This window comes from Dama dama, chromosome 1, assembly GCF_033118175.1.
Source record: "Dama dama isolate Ldn47 chromosome 1, ASM3311817v1, whole genome shotgun sequence".
NCBI lineage: Eukaryota > Metazoa > Chordata > Mammalia > Artiodactyla > Cervidae > Dama > Dama dama.
The window spans coordinates 40,752,858-40,777,611 of NC_083681.1; the positions used below are offsets into that span (position 1 = coordinate 40,752,858).

The 24,754-nt window shown below is 38.3% G+C and overlaps 1 protein-coding gene across 13 annotated transcripts in view; it reads right to left on the minus strand.

The window, feature by feature from the left end:
* Positions 1-24,754, minus strand: part of MICAL2 (microtubule associated monooxygenase, calponin and LIM domain containing 2) — a 235,354-nt gene that overhangs the window by 35,958 nt on the left and 174,642 nt on the right. For 10 of the 13 annotated variants that reach the window (XR_009693648.1, XR_009693647.1, XM_061147602.1 and 7 more), the window contains one exon: positions 3,120-3,235. The exons of the other annotated variants lie outside the window; for them this stretch is intronic. Coding sequence is in view for 8 of the 10 variants with exons in the window: in XM_061147602.1 (XP_061003585.1) it covers positions 3,120-3,235 (116 nt within the window). In the remaining 2 variants the exon portion in view is untranslated. The remainder of the gene's footprint in view (positions 1-3,119; positions 3,236-24,754) is intronic. 13 annotated transcript variants of the gene reach the window in all.

Consider the following 24,754-nt stretch of genomic DNA (forward strand, 5'->3'; position numbering starts at 1 on the left):
ACTTACAAAATACTGTCACAGCCTCTCCCTTCTCCAACCAAACCACTGCTTAACTTCTAGAACAATGATGTCCAACAGAGCTTTCTGCAATGATAAAAATGGTCTCTATCAAGGCAGAAGATTGCTTTCCTTCCCTACTTCATTTTGTACAAATAAATCATTAATACCACTGGGTTCTCTGTGTGCCTGGGCTAGTAGAATACAGAACACTCAGAACTGAGGCATTTACAAAACTTGATCCAGGTCTTCATGACAAGTCTAGGACAACTTCTAGATTGACTATCAACCACTGCAGAGCTTCCAGGCCATTTGGATGAGGAAACCCCTACTTAGTGGCCGGGACCTTTCTTAGAAGGCTGGGGTGGAGAGGGGCATGGTGGAAATCACTGGTAGTTGTTGTCCAGAGATTGGCTAACTCAATCTCTGTGGAGAGTCAGTCCCTTATTTAACAAATATCTCTTGAGCTCTCATTATATTAATCTACATAATAAATGCCAGCAAGTACTGAGTGCTATGTGCCAGACACTATGCTGATTACTTCACAAATATCATCTTATTTATTCTTCAAATTATGTTTTTTTTTAATAGACAAGGAAATCAGAACTCAGAGAAGTTAAATAATTTACCCAAGATGACACAATCAGGAATTGGAAGCACCAGTAGCTAAGCCCAGGTAACCTGAATCCAAGTGTCCATATTTCCATCTAGTTTATTCTGTCTTTCCCATGCCCAATACAGTGCAGGTACATCAAGCACCTCTGTTTTATAGAAATATCAGACTTTCACCCTAAATTAAGACCATTCAAACAATTTCAGCAAGGATTCCTTGACAGCCTCATACCATCTCAGCACTTTACGGCAGCAAAGTTGCCAAAGCCCAACTCCTTTATCAAGAGTCAGCAAAGCAGAACCTAGATGGGTAAAGAAAGTCTTGTACTGTCTTTTATTAAGATGACGATATAGACAAAAAGGATGATATATCAACAAACACTCATATAACCTTACGAAGTACCAGGCACACTTCTTACATCCTCAGTGATGGTGGTGACGATACAGAGAGGAAAGGAAAGAGGCTAAGGAAGAAAAAGATAAAGGACAGAGAAAGAAATCTGGCAGGGCTGAAGACAAGCTGCCTGTCCCCATCTGTCAGATTCAGGCATTAATTTAAGGGGAGGGGTGCAGAGCAAAGAGGTGAGGGTATTTATTTTGTCTCCAGTATCCTGACCTGTAGAAGAGCATGGCAACCCACTCAATATTCTTGCCTGAAGAATTCCATGAACAAGGAGCCTGGCGGGCTACAGTCCATGGGTCGCAAAGAGTCAGACATGACTGAGCAACTAACACACACACCAGTTTCCTGTGTAAAGGTTCACTGGAGCTGACATGGGCTCTATGCCATGTAGTTGGGGACATATCTGTATGGGGCAAAATAGACTAAAAAACCAGAGGGGAAAACACTCCTTCCATTCCTTCAGTGTGAGCTCTGAGAAGTGCTAAAGAAGGGGCCTTTTTGCCAGCTTCCCTTCCTGAAGAATGGGCCATGTCAGAAGCCAGAAGCACCAGCAAGCTTTACCACATACATGCCTTCTCAGTCATATCTGACTCTTTGCAACCCCATGGACTGTAGCCTGCCAGGCTCCTCTGTTCATGGAATTTCTTAGGCAAAAATACTGAGAGTGGATTGCCATTTCCGATTCCAGGGGACCTTCCTGACCCAGGGATCAAACCCATGTCTCCTGCATTGGCAGGCAGATTCTTTACCAAGGTGCTACCTGGGAAGCCCAGCTATACCACACTGCAGGCTTATGTGATGATTGGCTCTGTTCTGGGTCACCAGGAAGACACAGAGCTATTTGGAAGGCTTGCCCTATGTTATCATGGTCTTGCTATTTTGAGAGCTTTGGACCACTCCATTCTTTGGGTCCCCATGAGTGTCAAGATGGTTGATGCTGGGGTCTCTGCCTCATTTGAATACAGAATTAACTCAGGGTCACTCAAGGGGGTGAGAAGGCCTGTAGGGAAACCCTAGAAATCAACACACAGAATTCATTTGTGTTGAGTGCCAAACGAATCAGACACACCCACAGTCAGAAATTAGAAATCTCTCAGTATTGTCTTATTCTCATTCTCTCCCCTTTCTCTCCCTTCCTCCCTGTCTTCTCTCTCTCTCTCTCCCTCTCTCTCTGACACACACACATGTCCCAGTTCCCTCCTGACTTGCTCCAAGCTGTGCCTTGGGGAGCTGGAACCCCTGAGTGATTTGAGATGACGCCAAAGCTCCTAGTGCCAGATATGGAAAAGTTGAGTTAAGTAAATAAATTTGGTTCTCTTTCTCCTCAGATCCTCACTGCTCCAAAGAGTAAACACTGCCACAGTATTGAACTGCTTGTCTGTCCGCCCAGGAGGCACATGCAGTCCAGCCATTCAGCCCTTCCAGCCCCAGTGCACAAAGGAGACAATGGAGGGATTTGGTCATGGGATGCACGTCTCCACATATGTGACATACAGATGCATTTAAAGACATACAGTAACATTTGTGGTTTTAAATCCATGGGTACAGGAGTTGTTTAAAGGGTGCTCTGTAAACTAATGTTCATTAAGCAAAGAGAACGGCTGTCCCTCTGCCGGCACTCAGCTAGTCAGTGGGGATCCTCAGAGTCTAGATGCAACTGCATGGTTCATTTCGCATTTCTGATTAGAATAAACATAACATTTTCCATGCAATCTGCCTCTAGTGCTTCTTAAATGAAGCTGTGCTTCCCCCAGGGAAATATGCATCTGCTTGCTGTAATTTTTTTCGATGGTTTGCTTGTTGGATCACATATTAAACCCACTTTAAGAGCTGCAGTCACCAAATGGTTTCAAGTAAATACGTCTGGTTTTTTCTGCCTTCCCATTTTGACATTTCTGAGAAAGGCAAGCTTCTAAAAGTTATATATATACATATAAAGATAATCCTTAGGGTGTTCAGGTAAAAAAGAGTGGTTGCTGTCAGATGCAATGAAACATGATCTTCCTAATGAAACTGCTGCAGCTGGAGCCCACATTGGGTCTGAAATCTGGATGGCAAAACGGCCCCCACAAGCCAAGGCCCCTGTTGGTTTGCCAAGTGTTGTTACCTTTGACCTTGAGGAAGGCTGGGGATGGAATTCCTCATCTGCGGAGGAGGTGGTAGAGGAAGAGGTGGAAGAGACAGTCCCTATCTCCTGTGCTCTGGTGGGGACGTGCGTGAGACCTGAAATGGGAACAGAACTCACTTGAAACTCCTAGCTTCTTCCGCTTCATGACCCTGAGCCGCCTCTCCCCCCCTCCCTGCCACCCCCCGCCGTTCTCTCCCTCCCCACCCTCCCTTCCCTGCACCTGCCGTGAGCATGAAGCCGCAGCACCTAAGGGCAACTGAAAATTTGGCCCTCCACGTTAATTACATTTCTGGGTCCCTGCCAAGAGCTTTGCAGTTCTCTTTTCATGTGAAAAAAAAAAAAGAAAGGTATTATGCAGAAATCAATTAATTCCTTAAACACCATTTATATGGTGTGTTGCTTAGAATGCATTCAGAGATGAAATCTACTATTAAAATGCGTGTCTGAAGTTAGCTGAGTTACCTAAATGCTTGTGTAAGGTTCGTTCTGCAGAGTAATTGAATGCAAAAAAGTCGGAGCCAGCTCTTAAACAAATCGCCCTTCTGCGGCTCACAGCATCTGGCACCCATTTTTACTACATGACATCTGCTCAGTGTAAAAGGGCTGGCGTCAGAATGTCTGGTCATAGAAAAAAAATCCCAAATGTAATCAGAAGCAAAAGGACTCTAAGCCTAAGGTTTTATCACATAGTCTCATGCAACATAAATATTTCATTAATTATGGCTAAACAAATGCCACTTTTATTTTCCCAACTTGCAGATATTATCACATCATCGAAGTGATGATTCAAATGCCAGAAAAGGCAGTTTAAGATAGGGAGGACTCAACAATTCCAGGCCCATGGGAAAGCTGGAGTCGAAGGGACATGCCAACTCCTCAACAAGAGGTAGATGTTTGAGGCAGGAAGTGCCCATGTTTGCGCAAATCTCTTTGTGACTTGTCTAGGGACCGACCATGTGTGTAAAGTCTTCCAGGTGCCACAGGAGACTTGTACTCTGCTCAGCAAGAGCATCTGCCCGGACACATCAACCTGAAGCACAGTCAATGATTAATATCTGGATTAACCCACCCTAAACACTGGATATCAGAACCAGCTAGGACTCTGTGATAGAAAACTTACTCATCTTTACTCTGCCATGGCAGGTTCTATCTAAAGAGAAATGTGTGCTGGGTACAGAGGGAGGAAAGGCAATTTCAAGCTGACTAACATTCTCTCCAGCCTGCCTTTTCTTCCCTGTAATTTTCAACTATTCACCCCAGTGGGAGAGGCCAAGTTTTAAAAAATAAGGGTAATTTTAACCTCCAGGAACACATTTACATATGCTGTTATTCAAAGCAAAATAATGCAAAACATCTATATAATAACACAGCCTCTCTGGGGAGGGAGTTAACTGTTTTTCACTTTAATTTGCCAGATGGGAAAGCTCAGGTGAAGATAGAATCAGGAGCAGCATAATAATGGTGGAGGCATTGTTGGTAGGGATCTGAGATTGTGTCCCAGCTCGACCCACTAAATTACTGCTGAGTATTTTAAGCACTGAATATTCCCTTCTGTAAGCTTGAGGAACTAACTTCACCTTTTGAGTTTCTGAGGATCGTGATTTCTAACTTGCAGAACTGCTGTGGAAGAAGAAAGATCAATATAAAGAGTCTAACACAGTACCTGGTTAATTGGATGTATGCCTGCATGCTCAGTCATGTCCAACTCTTTGTGACCCCGTGGACTATAGCCCTCCATGCTTCTCTGTCCATGGGATTGTCCAGGCAAGGATATTGGAGGGGGTTGCCATTTTCTCCTCCAGGCAATTTTCCTGACCCAGGGGTCAAACCTGCATCTCGTGCATTGGCAGATGATTCTTAACCACTGAGCCACTTGGGAATCCTGCCTGGTTCATTGCAGGTGCTTAAATAAATGTTTTCATCACCATCAGCTGCCTCACCCAGATAATGAAGCAGCAGCTATTGCTACATCATCATCATTAATCCCAATGAACACTACTGCAATATTAGTGTCGTGCTAAGTCACTTCAGTCATGTCTCTTTGCGACCCTATGCAATAGCCTGCCAGGATCCTCTATCCATGGGATTCTCCAGGCAAGAATACTGGAGTGGGTAGCCATGCCCTCCTCCAGGAGACTCTCCCAACCCAGGGATCAAACCCACGCCTCTTACATCTTCTGCATCAGCAGGTGGGTTTTTTACCACTTGTGCCAACTATAAAACTGCCTGATTAATCTTTATTTTGTGGAGGAAGTATAGTGTCTAAATTTAAAACTTTTCTAATTCTCAAAAATAAATATTTCTATTGAATTTTATTTTGAAATAGAGAAGAAAATGTTCCTAAATATGAAGCACTTCTTAAAGTTCTGGCAAAGTTATATAAAGTTAAATAGTTACCCCTGAATCTCTTCCCCTGTACTCTATTCCATCATAGAACCATTCATTCTAGTTTAGTTTTCACTTGCAAGCTTATAAAGCTTGGCAGCATTTTTCTACTCTGGCTACAACGGAGTGACTGATTCTGGAATTGATCTCCCACCACAAAGCACTAGAAGTCAGGACAAAATATATGAAGCAGCTGCTTTGCTTCCAGACATTGGACAAGAGGCAGTGCAGAACAGTGATAAAGGCAGGAACACAGCAAATGAGGTAAGCCCCACAGAACACAGGGCAGGTAGGAAGAATCTAAACAGACCACAGCAGATTCTTTGAGTGGAGAAGATGGAGGTCAGTGTTTGCATGGACTGAGACAATTGGAATATGTGGGGAAGAGAACTTGAGAGGAAGGAGCTTTGCAGAAAAAGGACTTCAGAAAAAAGCACAGACATCAACTTCAGTCTATCATAGATGCACAGAGAGAAACTGCACAAGGTTGGGCCGATAACTGTTGCAAAGTAATAGTGTAAAAAATCTCTACAGCTTTCACAAGACTGGGAAAGCTACAAGTTTTACCCAACTAGGGTAGAGCAAACATTGAGGGCATTAGAGTGGAGACCACAGAAGCATCACACTTGAGTAATAGGGATAAATTAGTTCTAGAATAAAGGTAATTACAGACATAACTGAATAAGTTTAAAAACCAGCCTTGAAAGAAACAAATTGATCTGCAAGTTACTTTACTGCCTGCCAAACATTCTTTAATGTCTATATAAAAATCTTTAAATAAAGGAACAAAATCGAGACACTCAAAAATGTAATATTTACAAAATTATTTTGTTGTTTAGTTGCTCAGTCACATCTGACCCTTTGCAGCCCCACAAATCTAGCGGTCAGTAAACAGTTACTCAGTTCAGTTCAGTCACTCAGTCATGTCCAAGTCTTTGTGACCCCATGGGCTGCAGCACGCCAGGCTTTCAGTCCATCACCAACTCCCAGAGTTTACTCAAACTCATTTCCATTGAGTCAGTGATGCCATCCAACCATCTCATCCTCTGTCGTCCTCTTCTCCTCCTGCCTTCTATCTTTCCCAGCATCAGGGTCTTTTCCAATGAGTTGGTTCTTCGCATCAGGTGGCCAAAGTGTTGGAGTTTCAGCTTCAGCATCAGTCCTTCCAATGAATATTCAAGACTGATTTCCTTTAGGATTGACTGGTTGGATATCCTTGCGGTCCAAGGGACTCTCAAGAGTCTTCTCCAGCACCACAGTTCAAAAGCATCAATTCTTTGGTGTTCAGATTTCTTTATAGTCCAACTCTCACATCCATACATGACTATTGGAAAACCATAGCTTTGACTAGACAGACCTTTGTTGGCAAAGTAATGTCTCTGCTTTTTAATATACTCTCTAGGTTGGTCATAGCTTTTCTTCCAAGGAGCAAGCGTCTTTTAATTTCATGGATGCAGTCACCGTCTGCAGTGATTTTGGAGCCCCCAAAAATAAAGTCTCTCATTGTTCCCATTGCTTCCCCAACTATTTGCATGAAGTGATGGGACCAGATGCCATGTTCTTAGTTTTCTGAATGCTGAGTTTAAGCCAACTTTTTCACTCTCCTCTTTCACTTTCATCAAGAGGCTCTTTAGTTCTTCTTCACTTTCTGCCATAAGGGTGGTGTCATCTGCATATCTGAGGTTATTGATACTTCTGCCAGCAATCTTGATTCCAGCTTGTGCTTCCTCCAGCCCAGCATTTCTCATGACGCATTCTGCATATAAGTTAAATAAGCAGAGTGACAATATACAGCCTTGACGTACTCCTTTCCTAATTTGGAACCAGTCTGTTGTTCCATGTCCAGTTCCAACTGTTTTTTCTGACCTGCACAGAGATTTCTCAGGAGGCAGGTCAGGTGGTTTGGTATTCCCATTTCTTGAAGAATTTTCCACAGTTTTTTGTGATCCACACAGTCAAAGGCTTTGGCATAGTCAATAAAGCAGTAGTAGATGTTTTTCTGGAACTCTCTTGCTTTTTCAATGATCCAGCAGATGTTGGCAATTTGATCTGGTTCCTCTGCCTTTTCTAAATCCAGCTTGAACATCTGGAAGTTTATGGTTCATGTATTGTTGAAGCTTGGCTTGGAGAATTTTGAGCATTACTTTACTAGTATGTGAGATGAGTGCAATTGTGTGGTAATTTGAACATTCTTTGGCATTGCCTTTCTTTGGGACTGGAATGAAAACTGACCTTTTCCAGTCCTGTGGCCACTGCTGAGTTTTCCAAATTTGCTGGCCTACTGAGTGCAGCACTTTCACAGCATCATCTTTTAGGATTTGAAATAGCTCAACTGGAATTCCACCACCTCCACTAGCTTTGTTTGTAGTGATGCTTCCTAAGTTCCACTTGACTTCACATTCCAGGATGTCTGGCTCTAGGTGAGTGATCACACCACTGTGATTATCTGGGTCATGCAGATCTTTTTTGTATAGTTCTTCTGTGTATTCTTGCCACTTCTTCTCAATATCTTCCACTTCTGTTAGGTCCATACCATTTCTTTTTTCTATTGTGCCCATCTTTGCATGAAATGTTCCCTTGGTATCTCTAATTTTCTTGAAGAGATCTCTAGTCTTTTTCATTCTATTGTTTTCCTCTATTTCTTTCCAGTTGTGGATGTGAATGGTGATGGAAGTAAAGTCTGATGTTGTAAAGAGCAATATTGCATAGGAACCTGGAATGTTAGGTCCATGAATCAAGGCAAATTAGAAGTGGTCAAACTGGAGAGGGCAAGAGTGAACATCAACATTTTAGGAATCAGTAAACTAAAATGGACTGGAATGGGTGAATTTAACTCAGATGACCATTATATCTACTACTGTGGGCAAGAATCACTTAGAAGAAATGGAGTAGCCATTGTAGTCAACAAGAGTCCAATATGTAGTGAAGAAGGAATTCATAGGGCCTGGACTCTATCTCAGGCCTGTCCGTGCTGGCCGTGCTCGGCTGCCTCTCCAGTGGACTCTGAGAGCACTAAGCACTACTCTGCTTAGTGCCTGTGGGGACGACAATGGAAGGATAAGACCCCCTCTAGACAGGGGAATCTTGAAGATCACATCCAGGCTACTCATTGCCTAAGAGGAAGCATACCGTAATCACCCCTGTCTCCGGACAGGTCATAAACTTTTTTCGTATCTATCAGGATGTAATCACAGGCTTATAGATTATTAACTGGTTGGAATGTAACTGCGGGCTTATTGACTATTGACTGCTTGGACACGTACACATGGGGTAGGTGGTGGGTTTAGACACGTACACATGGGGTAGGTGGTGGGTTTAGACACGTACACATGGGGTAGGTGGTGGGTTTAGACACGTACACATGGGGTAGGTGGTGGGTTTAGACACGTACACATGGGGTAGGTGGTGGGTCTGGACACGTATACATGGGGTATAAAAGATTTTCACAAATGCTGGACGGGGTCCTTGGCTAAGAGGAGACTCTGCCTTGGGCCTGCCGGCGTAATAAACTGCACTCCACTATCTGCATTGTCCTTCTGAGTGAGTCTGTTTCCCGGAAAGCGTGGCTATAACAGTAGTACTTGGATGCAATCTCAAAAATGACAGAATGATCTCTGTTCGTTTCCAAGGCAAACCATTCAATATCACAGTAATCCAAGTCTATGCCCTGACAAGTAATGCTGAAGAAGCTGAAGTTGAATGGTTCTATGAAGACTTACAAGACCTTCTAGAACTAACACCCAACAAAGATGTCCTTTTCATTATAGGGGACTGGAATGCAAAAGTAGTAAGTCAAGAAACACCTGGAGTAACAGGCAAATTTGGCCTTGGAGTACAGAATGAAGCAGGGCAAAGGCTAACAGAGTTTTGCTAAGAGAACATATTGATCACAGCAAACACCCTCTTCCAGAGAAGACTCTACACATGGACATCACCAGATGGTCAATACTGAAATCAAGTTGATTATATTTTTTGTAGCCAAAGATGGAGCCGCTCTATACAGTCAGCAAAAACAAGACCGGGAGCTGACTGAAGCTCAGATCATGAACTCCTTATTGCCAAATTCAGACTGAAATTGAAGAAAGTAGGAAAAACCACTAGACCATTCAGGTATGACCTAAATCAAATCCCTTACGATTATACAGTAGAAGTGAGAAATAGATACAAGGGATTCGATCTGATAGACAGAGTGCCTGAAGAACTATGGACGGTGGTTCAAGACATTGTATAGGAGGCAGGGATCAAGACCATTCCCAAGAAAAAGAAATGCAAAAAGGCAAAATGGTTGTCTGAGGAGGCCTAACAGATAGCTGTGAAAAGAAGAGAAATGAAAGAAAAAGGAGATAAGGAAAGATGTACCCATTTGAATGCAGAGTTCCAAAGAATAGCAAGGAGAGATAAGAAAGTGATCAATGCAAAGAATAGAATGGGAAAGACTAGAGATCTCTTCAAGAAAATTAGAAACAGTTACTAGATACACGGAAACAGTTTCTAGATATTAGAAAATTAGAAACAGTTACTAGATAGGAAAATGAGTCTGATAATCAAGAGAAAAATCAATCAATAAAATAAAACTCAGAAATGATGAAACTGTGAGTTAGTGAAAGTCAGTTGTGTCTGACTCTGCAATCCCAAGGAGTCTGCCAAGCTCCTCTGTCCTTGGAATTCTCCAGGCAGGAATACTGGAGTGGGTAGCCTTTCCCTTCTCCAGGGGATCTTCCCAACCCAGAGGTTGAACCCAGGTCTCCCACATTTCAGGCAGATTCTTTACCGTTTGAGCCACCAGCAAAGCCCATGAAACTAGACAAAGATTTTAAAAAGAGTTATTTTAATGTGCTCAAAAATTTAAAAAGAAAGCATGAACAGAATGAGGACAGAAATGAAAAATATTTTTAAAAGAATCAAATGGACCCTATGAAGATGAAAATTATAAAATCTGAAGTGAAATGTTCACCAGATCAGCTTAACAGCAGACTAAATACTGCCAGCAGACTAAGTACTGCAGAAGAAAATATTCAGTGAAATTAAATCATAGCAAAAAAAAAAAAAAACTATCCAAATTGAAGCACAGAGAAAAAGACCCTGAAAAAAATGAATAGACCTCAGTGATGTGTGATGCAAAATCAAATGGTCTAAAATACATGTGATTGGAGAACCAGGAGACAGAGGGAGAATGGCAGGAACAGAAAATGTAGTTGACATAATATTGCTGAAAATCATACAAATTTAATGAAAATTGTAAATCCATAGCTTCAACAAGCTAAAAAAACACAAGCAGGGTAAACATAAAGAAAATGATAGCAAGCCTCATGATAATAAAATTGCCAAAGACCAGAGATGTAAACAAAATCTTAAAAGCAAAGACTGAGAAAAATAATACATTTCCTACAGGGAACGAACATAAGAATATCCATGGACATCTTGTCAGAACTGACCTAAGCCAAAAGACAATGGAGCATCATTAAAACACTTAAAGAACAAGATCATCTGTCAATTTATGATTCTATGTCCAGTGAAACAACACATTCAACTTAAAGCAAGAATAAAGGTGATCTTTTTTTAAGGAAAAAAAAAAAGTTAGAATAATTTGTTGTTAGCAGACATGGATACAAAAAAATTTTAGAAAGCTCTGTAGCAGAAGGAATATACCAGATGGAATGAAGAACTTCAGAATGGTAAATATAAAATAACTTTTCTTTGTGACTTTTAATTTCTTTAAAAGACAATTGACTATTTAATGTAAGTTAGTGTGAAATAATAAGAAATACATCTATTGATAATCCTCAACTTACAATGGGGTTACATCCTGACAAACTCATCCTAAGTTGAAAATACTGTTAAGTTGAAAATTCATTTCATACATCTCACGTACTAAATGTTATAGCTTAGCTTAGCCTACCCATAATGTGCTCAGAACACTTACATTGCCTAGTTGGGAAAAAATAATCTAATACAAAGCCTGTTTTATAACAATGTGTAGAAAATCTCGTATAGTTTATTGAATACTATGCTGAAGTGAGAAACCAAATGGTTGAGTGCAGATGAGTGTAACAGTATCAGTTATTTACCCTTGTAATCTCCTGGCTGATTGGGAGCTGTGACTCTCTATAGAATATGCCAGCACATATCTCTAGCCTGGGAAAAGATCAAAATTCAAAATCAAAGAATGGCTTCTAATGAATACCTATTGCTTTTGCACCACAATAAAGTAAAAAAATAAAATAAAATTGTAAATTGAACCATTATAAATCAAGGACCTTCTGTATTGGTCTCTGTCTCAATTTCTGCTAATATTTGATCTTTGATCTCAATTCCTGACACAGGGTTCCTAAAACCCTTGGAATTTCCTAGGTGATAGGAGTATCTTTTGTTCTAATGAGGAGACTGTTGGTGGGCTTGGGAATAGGAGCTGGTCAATAGATGATTAGAAGCTTGATCCAAGCCATGATTAGAAGCTTGGAACTTTTATCTCTAACACCCATCCTCTGAAGAGGGGAGAGGGGCTGGAAAATGAGCTAATAATCGATTATACCTATGTGATGAGGCCACCTAAAAGTCCCTAAAGTACAGATTTTGGAGAGTTTTTCCAGATTGGTGAACACATCCATGTGCTGGGAGGGTGTTGTACCCCAGCTGATTGGGAACAGAAGCTCTTGTGCTTGGGATCCTTCCAGACTTCACCCTATGTATTTCTTCATCAGGCTGTTCATTTGTAACCTTTATCATATCGTTCATAATAAACTAATGAGTGTAAGTAAGTGTCTGTTGAGTTCTACACCACATTAGCAAATTATTGAACCCAAGGGAAGGAAATGGAAGAACCTCTGCTTATATCTAGTCGGTCAGAAGTACAAGTGACAAACGGTAAGGGTACAGAAGATTTGAGTAAACACTACTGACATATTTGATCTAACTGACTGATACAGAACAACCCCACAATAACTAGAGAATATTTTTTCAGAGCATATGCAACGTTTACTAAATTGGTAATATGCCAAACCATAAAGCAAGTATCAACAAATTCCAAAGGACTGAAGTCATACATAGTATATCTTCTGATGACAGTGAGGTTAAGCTAGAGATCAAGAATAAGAACTATAAATAGAAAGTGGGATGGGGTGGGAGGTGGGAGGGAGGCTCAGGAAGGAGGGGACGTTTGTGTGCCTGTGGCTGATTCATGGTGCTGTGTGGCAGAAACCAACACAACACAGCAAACCAATCATCTTCCAATTAAAAATAAATAAATTAAAAAATACATATAAGTAGAAAAATCTCAGAGTGTTTAGAACTTAAGCAATTATTTGTAACAACTTATAGGTCAAAGAAGAAATAAAATAAATTTGAATTGGCTGATGATAAAAATACAGTACAATAAAATGACTAGAATGTAGCTTTAAATGTACACATTATGTAAAAGAGAAAAGTTGAGAATTGATGCTCTAAGATCTATTAATACATCAAGAAACTAGAAAAAGAGCCACTAAATGAACCTAAGGAAAGTAAAAGAAAGAGAATACTCAAGATAAGAACAGATTGCGAAAGACAATAAAAACAAAGCAGAAATATTAACAAAGCAAAAATCTTCTTTAAAAAGATGAATAAAGTTGATAACCATCAAGAATAATTAAGAAAAAAGAGAGGAAAAAACACACCAATACTTAAGATAAAAAGTTCAACAGAGTATTAAAGGGAGCTACTAACCAGAAACCATTTTGTGACAATAAACTTGAAAATTTAGATAAAGTAGACAAACTTAGTGGAAAACACAGCTTACAAAACTGACATAAGAAGAAACAGAAAATCTGATTATTTATATATCTATCAGAAGGAACCCCCATATATTGTTGGTGGGAATATAAGTAGGTGCAGCCACAATAGAAAACATTATGGAGGTTCTTCAAAAAATTACAAACAGATGTGATCCAGCTATTCCAGTTCTGGATATTTATCCAAAGAGTACAAGATACTGATTTCAAAAGATATATATACCACGTTATGTTCATCACAGCATTATTTTCAATAGCCAGTTATGAGAACAACCTAGGTGCCCATCAATGAATGAAAAGATAGATGTGGTAATATGATAGAATCTGGCCTGCGTGCTAAGTTGCTTCAGTTGGGTCTGACTCTTTGCTATACTATGGACTAGCCCACCAGGCTCCTCTGTCCATGGGATTCTCCAGGCAAGAATACTGGAGTGGGTTGCCATGTCCTCCTCCAGGGGATCTTCCTGACCCAGGGATCAAACCCGTTTCTCTTGCATTGAAGATAGATTCTTTACTGCTGAACCACCAGGGAAGCCAATATGATAGAATCCATATAAAAGGATGACATCTTGCCATTTGTGACAGCATGGATGGACCTTGATGATTTTATGCGAAGTGAAACCAGTGAGATGGAGAAAGATGAATGCATATGATATGGGGAATGGTGTGGGGAATACAAAAATAAATTAATTGAACAAATCAAATCAAAGCACATAAAAAACATGTAAATACAGAGAACATGTAAATACATGTAAATACAGAATAATGACTACCAGAGGGAAGAGGGTAGGGGGAGAGAAAAATGAGTAAAGAAGGTCAACTGTATGATAATGGATGGAAACTAAAACTTTGGTGGTGAGTATGCTGTAGTGCATATAGGGGTCAAAATAAACACATAAAACACATAATGTTATAAATCAATAAATATAATCTATAGCAAATAATATATTCAGCGGTGAAACATAAGCCTTCGATACTGGGTTAAAAAGACAATGATCTATTCTATTTAGCATTCCACTTCTATTTAGCATTTTTTAGGAGGTCCCAGCCAGTACAATAAAATTAAATAAAAGGTATACAAACTAGAAAGGAAGATGTCAAATTGTCTTTATTTTCAGACAACATGATTATCTATGTAGAAAATCTCACCAAAAAATCTACTAGAATAATAAGAGAGTTTAGCAAGCACAACATAAAAAGTCAAGTGTGTTTCTATATATTAGCAACTGAAACTCCAATACTTTGGTGACCTGATGCACAGAGCCAATTCATTGGAAAAGATCCTGATGCCAGGAGAGATTGAAGGGAAAAGGAGAAGTGGGTGGCAGAGGATGAGATGATTAGGTAGCACCACCAACTCAGTGGACATGAATTTGAGCAAACTCCAGGAGACAGTGGTGGACAGAGGGGCCTGGTGGGCTGCAATCCATGGGGTCACAGAGTCAGACATGACTTAGTGACTGAACAACAACCACTGAAAATAAAAATTAAGAAAGCCATTCCACTTATAACAGCAGCAACAACAAAATAAGAAACTCTCAAGGAACACTGCTGTTCAGTTCTTAAGGAATACATTTAACAAAATATGTGCAGGAATTACACATTGAAACCTAAGAAAACTTAAGTGTTGAGAGAGATTCCATTTCCATGGACTGAAAGACTCAGTAAGAATCAATTTTCCTCAAATTATTTATAGATTAAAAACAATCTCAATCAAAATTCCAGTAGACTTATTTGGTAGAAATTGGCAAGCTGAACTTTTTGGAAACACCGAAGACCCAGAATAGCAAAAATAATATTTAAGAACAAAACTGGAAGACTCCCACTATGTGTTTGCAAGACTTACTCTAAAGCTATAGCAGTCAAGAGAATGTAAGGATAAATATACAGATTAATGAAATACAGTAGAAAGTACAGTGGTAAACCCACATGTACATAGTCAACTGATTATCTTTGAAGATGCCACAGTAACACAATGAGCAAAGAACAGTCTTTTTAATAAGTGGGGCTGTAACAGTTGGATAACCATGGTCAAAACACTTTAACTTTTATTTATGCTATACAAAATTAATTAGAATTGGATTATAGACTTAAGCTCCAAAGCTAAAAACTGTAAAATTTCTGAGAGAAAACATAGGAGAGAGCCTTAGTGACTCTGGATTTAGAAAGATTTCTTAACTCTAACTCAAACTATAAAAAAATTAATTAATTTGTCTTCATCAAATTAAAAGCTTCCATTTTTTTGGATGATGATGAAAATGAAAAGACAATTAGACTAGCTGGGAGAAAATATTTGCAAACACGTATTTGATGAAGGACTTATATCCAGAATTTTTAAGAACTCTGACTAAATAGAGGGTTCTTGGATCTGAAGACAATATTCTAAAGCTATCAAATATCTCTAACTTAATGAGTTTAAAACTGTATCATTTATAACTGCACACACAAATATTGAATATTGGGCATATATATAATGAAAATTGTGCAAGATTACTACAACTATAAAACACTGACAGAAATTGCAGAAGTCTTCAGGAATGTATTATGTCCATGAATTTGAAGGCTTAATATTGCAAAGATGTTAATTCTCTCTAAATTTAACTCTGGAGCCAATGCAATACCAGTCATCTGCCCAGAAAATATTTTTGTGGAAATTGATGAATTGCTTCTGTAAGTCATATGGAAATGCAAAAGGCCAAGAATATCAAACAATCTTGAAGAAGAACAAAGTGGAAAATTTACTTCAGACTATCAAGATTTATTATAAAACCACATAATGAAAACAGTGTGATTCAGGTGAGAGGATGGACAAACCAGTGGAAAAGAATAGAAGATTCAAAAATGAACCTGCTTCTTTTATGACAAGTGTCACTACAATGAAGTGAAGGCAAAGGATGGCCTTTTTAATAAACGCTGCTGAATCAATTGGATAGAAACATGGAAAAATAATAAACCCTCACCCTACTTCTCAGACTATACCAAAATCTATGCTATGTTGGTCACAGATTTATTTATAAAAGATAAAATAACAAAGCTTCTCTAACAATGTTGGACAATAGAAATCCAAATTTAGCCATGTATGTCATTTAAAATTAGGGTTAGGGTTAGGGTTAGGGTTAGGGTTAGGGTTAGGGTTAGGGTTAGGTTAGGTTAGCCATGTATTGTCATGTTCACAATAAAACGTGAACAAAAAAAGATGAAATTAGTCTTAATCATATGTTTAGCTCAAATTTCAAAAATGTTATCATTTCAATGTATAATCAATATAATAATATTGAGATCTTTTACATTATTTCATTCATACTAAGACTTTAGGATCTGGTGAATACTTTATAATTACAGCACATCTTGATTTAGATAATACATTTTTAATAGTTAAAGTGAAATGTAGTCGTATCAAAAGAAACAAGTTGAGTCAAATAGAAAGATATTTCATATTGCTTCAGTTGCAAAATTTAAATTCATTAATATTCAATAAAATTCAAATTCAATTCCTCACTCACACTAGCTATATCTCAGTGTGAAAGAGTGAGTACCATACCAGACAGTCCAGTTCCAGAAGATAACATACAACAGTATCTTTGTGACCTCAGAATAGGGAAAGATTTCATAAACAGGAAGCAAAAATCAGCAATAAGGGAAAATACTGATAAATTTGACTTCATTAAAATACATGTCTTTGTTTATCAAAAACATCTTTAGAGAGTGAAAAAGTGAGTCAAAGAGTGGGAAGAGATATTTTATATATATATAATATAAAAAATATTAAAATATATACATAGCTGACAAAGGGTTTATATCCGGAGTCTACATAGATTACAAACTAATAAGGAAGGGACTGACTACACAAAGAAAGTATGGAGAAAAGACTTGAATAGAGACCTCATACAAGAAAATATCTATCAATACATAAGCTTGTGAAAAGTAGCACAACATCATTATCAAGTAAATGCCAATTAAAATCATAATGAGATACCACCCCACACCCATAAAAATAGTGACATCAACAAAGCAAAACTGAGGCTACAGAGTGTTGGTAAAGATATGGGTGAAGGGGAGTTCTCATTTCCTGCTGGAGGGTATATACATTGGAGCAATCACTTTAGAAAACCATTTGACAATATCTGCTAAAGCAAACCAATCATGCCTAACCCCAGGACCTAGCAATTCACTCGCAGGTGCTAGTACATACTGACAATGATTCTCTTTCTTCGACCACACTCTAGCCAAGCTCCCTTGAGCCCTCTTCTCAACTAGACCTCGACCTTGGCCTGTAGTAACTATACTCTCAACACTAACAGTTTAGCATACCCACTTCTTCCTGCATGGGAAAGTCTTAAACACTGACAGTTTCTAACAGCTCAGTCCCTCTTACAGTCCTTGCCTGAGAAAACTCAAGACTGATGAATTTATTGTTCATTTTAGCCAACATCTGTCTCTAGGCTCCTGACCATCTTTTCTTAGAGCTTTTACTAAAAAATGGGCTTACACCTGTCAATCTTTCTCCTGTCCCTTTGAGAGGTATATGTATCTCCTACCACTGAGGAGGACCAGAAAGCCAGACCTTTCAAATGCAATTATCAGGAAGGATAGAGCCTGTCTTCCAGTTTCTGGGGGAGGACAGAATCCTAACTTCAGTCTCTGCCAGCTAACAGACCCAGCTGAGTAACAAGCATTTATACTAAGGAAACCTATGGAATTTCTCTCTTCCCTGTCTCTACTGAGACCCCACTTATCCCTCTCCCGAATCCCTCATTCTCCCTGTCACACACCCAGCCACCTCTGGCAAAATCAAAGCTGAGTTCAGTGTTTACTGAATTCTCTTCCCCGCTATAACATCAAATTACTAATTAAACTCTGTCCTTACCATTCTAACTAGTATCTGGCTTTATCTTTGACAATACCCAACAGAAACAATATGCAAGGGATGCTGAAAGCAGCATTCTTCACATCTGGAAACAAGCTAAAGTGCCCAGCATCAGAATGCACCAATAAATAGTGGCATATTCGTATAAGAGTGTAAAACGTAGGGGTGGAAAAGTGGAAACCACTGCAATGCATATCGACATGGATCCCCACCTCCCCCTGCTATGCCCATAATATTTAATGAAAGAAGCCAGGCCCCAAAGAGCACATACTTGTATTAGTTTTCCATTGTTGTGGGAGCAGTGAACACCAGTGTAGCAGTTTACAACAGCACCCACTGGTTATCTCACAGCCGTGTAGGTCAGAAGTACAGGTCTGGCTCCACTGGGTCCTCTGCTCAGGGTCTCACAAGCTGCAGTTGAAGTATCCACTGGGGTGGGGTCTCCTCTGCAGTTAATAGTTCTCTTCCAGTTCATTCTGGTTGTGGGCAGCATCCAGGTCCTAGTGATTGTAGGACACAGAGTCCATTTCTTGCTAGTCGTCAGCTGGCTATAGTTCCTAGAGGCCTTTTGCTCACAAGCTCTCTCACAACAATGACAGTTTACTCCTTCGAGGCCAGCAGGACCATGTCTTTCTCATGCTTCGAACTTCTGACTTCAGAAGGGCCCAGCCCCTTGTTAAGTTCTCACCCAGACAGAGTGAGTGAGTGAAGTGAGAGTCAAAATAGCTCAGTCGTGTCCAACTCTTTGCAACCCCATGGACTATACAGTCCATGGAATTCTCCAGGCCAGAATACTGGAGTGGGTAGCCTTTCCCTTCTCCAGGGGATCTTCCCAACCCAGGGATCAAACCCAGGTCTCCCACATTGCAGGTGGATTCTTTGCCAGCTGAGCTACAAGGGAAGCCCAGGAATACTGGAGTGGGTAGCCTATCCCTTCTCCAGTGGATCTTCCCAGCCCAGGAATCAAACCAGGGTCTCCTGCATTGCAGGTGGATTCTTTACCAACTGAGCCACGAGGGAAGCCCTGATTAAGTTAAGCCTACTCATCTCCCTTTTGATGAACTCAAACTCAGTTGGTCTGGAACTTGCAAAAATCCCATAAATTAAGCAGCAGAATGAGATCCATCATATCCACATCTCACCAAACTCAAGAGGACGAGATTATACAGGGCAAGTATGTGGGAGGCAGGCAGCAAGTGGCCCTCTCAGAATTTTGTCTACCACAAGACTGAACAATGCCACTTTTATCAAGTCAAAAAACTGCAAAAGTAACCTAAGATGACAGAAGTCAGATGGTAAGCACTTTTGTTGGGTGGCACGTGTATTTGGGGAGACACATGACGAAGGGTTCTGAATGCTGGTAGCCTTCTACATCTTGATCTCCAAGGTGACTACACAAATGTGCACTTTGGGAAAACTCATCAGTTCTGCACTTAATATTTGTGTTATGTATTTTATACTGCAATAAGTATTTTACACAAAAGTTTTAAAATAGGTTCTCAGGGTGCTTTGTTTAATTACATATAGGAACAATAATTGGCATTAAAATTGTGGGTGTAAAACTGGCACTGGCATAAAGTGCTTGAAATTAGTCTATGCCCCAAAGTAACTTAAAGACTGAGAGGTTTATGTCTACATTAGTTTACTTGGCAAAATATGTTATAAAAATAAGAAAAATTAAATTTCAGTTGGCTCGTATTCAAGTGATCATAAGTTTGAAGTTCTAAAAGTTTCTCACTTTCCATTTGAATACTGGTTCTCTCTCCACTTTATGGAAGTATGCAGCAGCAAGTTAAATGTAAACTGAGGTGTGTGTGTGTGTGTGTGTGTGTGTGCGTGAGTGTGTTTGGTGGGCTGGGCAAGGGCAAGGAAATACAAGGAAACTAAATGGACCTAATTTGATAGAGTAGGTAAAATCTTCACATTCTTAGGATACTGACTTAAGAAGACCTCAGAAACACAAAGCTCTTTTTAAAAAGAAAAATTTATTGGAGTAGAGTTGCTTTACAATGTCGTATTAGTTTCCACTCTACAGCAACATGAATCAACTCTGCATACGCACATAGCGCCTCTGGATTTCCTTCCCATTAAGGTCACCACAGAGCACTGAGTCGAGTTTCCTGTGCTACAGAGTACGTTCTCATTAGCCATTCATTTTATTCATCGTGCTTGCATGCTCAGTCAGGTCTGACTCTGCCATCCCACTAGGCTCCTCAGTCCATGGGATTTTCCGGGCAAGAATATTGGAGTGGGCTGTCATTTCTTCCTCCTGGGCACCTTTCCAAACCAGGGATAGAATCCGTGTCTTCTTGGGTCTCTTGCATTGCAGACAGATTCCTTACTGCTTGAGCCATCAGGGAAGCCCCCCCCTTTATACATCAGTGTATACAAAGTGTGTATAGGTCAATCCCAATCTCCCAATTCATCCCAGTACCCCACTCCCCCCTTGTTGTCTGTACGTTTGTTCTCTATGTCTGTGTCTCTATTTCTGCTTTGCAAATAAGTTCATTTGTACCATTTTTCTAGATTCCACATATATATATATATATGTTAATATATGATATCTATTTTTCTCTTTCTGACTTACTTCACTCTTTATGACAGCTTCTAGGTCAATAAAGACTGACTTGATGACCATATCTCTGCAAATGGCACAATTTCATTTCTTTTTATGGCTGAGTAATATTCCATTAAATATGTGCCACGTCTTCTTTATCCATTGACCTGTTGATGGACATATAGGTTACTTCCATGTCCTGGCTATTGAACTAGCAATTGGTACAGGTATTATTTTCAGAACTGGTCAGTCTTAACCTAACTCCGTTCTTTGCACTCCCCTTCTGTTCTAAGGTAAGGAATTCACATTATTTCTTTAAGGAATATAAATTAATGAAGCTCTCCATGATAAATAAATCAGGAAAACACATTTATCCCAAATTCAAAAAAATATTTATTTATTATCTATTTTTGACTGCATCAGGTCTAAATTGTGGCTCAGGAGCTCAGTAATTGTGACTTAATTGCCCTGCAGCATGTGGGATCTTAGTTTCCTGCTATGTACCCTTTATTAGAAGCTGGATTCTTAACCACTGGACTACCAGGGAATTCCCTACTCCACCTCATTCTAAGCAGCACATAAAGAAGTCACATAAAGGTGATATAAGTAAAGTAAAGGCTATTCTTACTGTGAATATGGTGTAAACCTTAAATAAAAATATTAGCAAACAGAATAGAAAAATATATTAAATAATAAGATATCATGACCAAATGGTCATATTTCAGCAATACAAAGATGGCTCAATATCAGTGACTCTATTACATAACTCATAATACTCATTAAACTATGGAGAAAAAAATTATGCAATCATCTCAAAATGTGCTGATATTTAATAAAGTCCAACATCCATTCATGATTTAAGACACTTTAAAAAATAGGGCTAGATGGCTATTTTCTCAATATGAATAAATATATCTGTGTCAACCCAGAAGCCAGCACCATGCTTAAAATGGGAAAACATTTAATGAGATGAATTCTCATTAAAGTTAAGAATATGGAAACCATATCACTACCTTAATACTGTTCTGGAGATTGTGGAAACCAAAGAAATGAGGAAACAACATAAGTTAGTGGTACATAATATAAAAGAGGCAAAATTATCATCTGTAGAGTTATAATTGTATATTTGGGTAGGACCCAGAAGAAGTCATTAAAAAGCATTTTTAAGCAAAGAGAATTCAGTAAAAATGGATGGGTGGAAAATTACTATATAGAAATCAATAACTTTCATATACTCACTAGTAGGAAGATAAAATGGAAACTATCTTATTTATAATAGCAACAAAAATGAACATATCTAGTAATAAACAACAATAAATATGTAAGATCTATATGATGTAAAGTTTAGAATATTCCAGAGGGGCATAAAAAAGGTATGAGCAAATGGAAAGACAATTAACATCATAAGGTTGTAACTAGATTCTGAGTTAGTTTGTAAACTTAATTCCATAAAAGTACTCTTCAGGAGTTTTTGGGTACATAGACAAGCTAACGCTAAGTCCATATAGAATATCAAACAAGCAAGGAGAGCCAGGAAAGTTTTGAACAAGAAGATCAGTAACAGAATTCTCTTCCTACCAGATGGCAAAGTATAGAAAATTTAAAATATATAAATATATAAAGGAAAATAATTAAAACAGTGTAGTATTGATATATAACAGACAACTCAAGGGAAGGTAATAGATGGTGTGGAAATCAGTCCAAGTACAGGAATCTGATATATGATAAAGATGTTATCTCACATAAGAGAGGAAAAGATGAGCTATTCGCTAAACTATGTTAGGGTAACCAAAGAGACACATTAAAAAAAGAAGGTTGGATTCATAGCTTATATTTATACTAGGGTAATTTCTTAATGTGAACATATAAATGTAAAAAACTTAAAACAAGACTAAAAAAACTGTAAAATGATTCTTCTATAAACTTAGAAAAAAATTCTTTTTGAATCATTATAAACACAAAGTTCAAAAGTGATAACATGGAAAATTGCTACAACTACTATATAATATTAAAACTTCATGTGACAAAAATCACCATAAACAAAGTTAAACACAAACAAGAAGCTAGATAAGGCATTTGCAATTTATATCACACAAAAAAGCTAAATGTCCCTTTTCATAAAGCTCCTACATAATATCAAGAAAAATACCAACAACCCAACAGAAAAAAAGATAAAGAAACAACAATTCACAGGAAAGGAGATACAAATGATTCTTTATTATATGAAAAGATGCTCTATCTATTGCCAGTCAGGTTAATAAAGATTTTTTTTAAAGTTGGGTAACACACTGGTTAGTGCAAGAGCAGAAATAGCACTCATTCTCTGCCGCTGGAAGGGTGGACCAGCCCCATTTTGATGGAGGACAATTTGTCAATATCTATCAAATTCTCAATTCACACATGCTTTGTTCTAGCATTTCCATTCCTAGAAATTTGTCCTACAGGTAAACTTGCACATATGTCAAATGGCCCAAGTTCTTCATTATCGTAGCACTGTTTGCAATGGCAAAAGGTTTGAAATGCTTAAACTTTCCACCATAGGGGACTGGCTACATCAATTATGGTACTGAACACATCAACACAATGGAATATCATGCAACCATAAAATGAAGCAGAAAGTTCTTTATGTACCAGTAAAGACTGACCTCCAAAATAAAATTAAAAGTTCAAAAACAGTGTGTATAATACAGTATCATGCTATTAATTCTGGAAAAAGAAAGAATATGATATGTAAATTTGCTCATTTATTCATAAATTATGTCTGGAAGAATGCCCAAGAACCTGATAACAGTATCTGTCATCAGGGATAGGACCTGGATGACTTAGGGACAGAGAAAGAAGATAGGACTATTCATTTTATGCCTTTTGTACCCTTTTATTTTGAGCCATGTGAATGTATTATCAAAACATGCACAACGCATTGAAGTTTACGATGTAATAAAAAGGGCATAGTTACATTCCAGTCTGTTCATGTTTATCCTGAATTTGCTGAAAATAAAGTCTATTGTTAATCAATACAGTCTTTTTTTTTTTTTTAGGTAAGAGACTCTTTACTTAATCTGGTTTTAGAATAGATCAAAATCAAGTCCCTGATTTACATAGCTTTTTGATTAAAGTGCCAGAAGAGAAATAATTTTTGCTTGAAAACTGAAGTTCCAAGATAAAAGTTAAATTTTTTAAGTTTAAAAAAATAAAGTTCTCAATAATAGGGATGGTAGAATCAGTTTGTTTAAAGCAATCAAACAAACAGCAATAACAAAAAAGAAATCATGTTGTTTACACTGTTTAAGTACCCCCACTGCAAGGAGGAGAGCAGGGTGAGAGATTACATGTCACTTTTTAAAAATATTTCTTTATTGTTAAATTACTCTGATCTATTGATATATTAATTAATTTTATAATTTTAAAAATTATACTCAGATTTAAATATTTAAAAAACCTAAGGTTCCACTGGTAGCCAAATATACATAAATGTGTTTAGGCTAGTAATAAAAAAACACCAATTTTTTTTTAACTAGTAAAATAGTAACATAGAAAACATATGATACTTAATGCAGGTGACAGTATGGTGAAAAAGGTACTCTCAACATTATGGTGAAATATAAACTGGTCCCTTTCCCTTGTTTTAACTAAAATTTACAACATAGTTGTAAGAAATAACAGAGAGAACCTATGAAGTCTTTACCCATATAATTCTCTTTTAAAAAATAATTTGTCAGTGTCAGTTAAGAATCTTTAAAAATTCACACATTCAACTAGCAATCCCATTTCTTGGAAACTATCCTAAAAATATCATTAAAAGGAAAGAGAAAGCTATATGCATAAAAATGTTCATTCAATACCATATATAAAATAAAAATATATTCATATATAATACATAAGTTAATAAGAAAATAGTTCATTAAATAATAACATATACACCAGGTAGAATATTCTACAGCCATTAAATCACATTTGTGTAGAATATAAGGTAACTGACTGAATGTCTATGTTGAATGTTGATTTAAAAGATATAAAATTTTACATACAACAGTGAAAA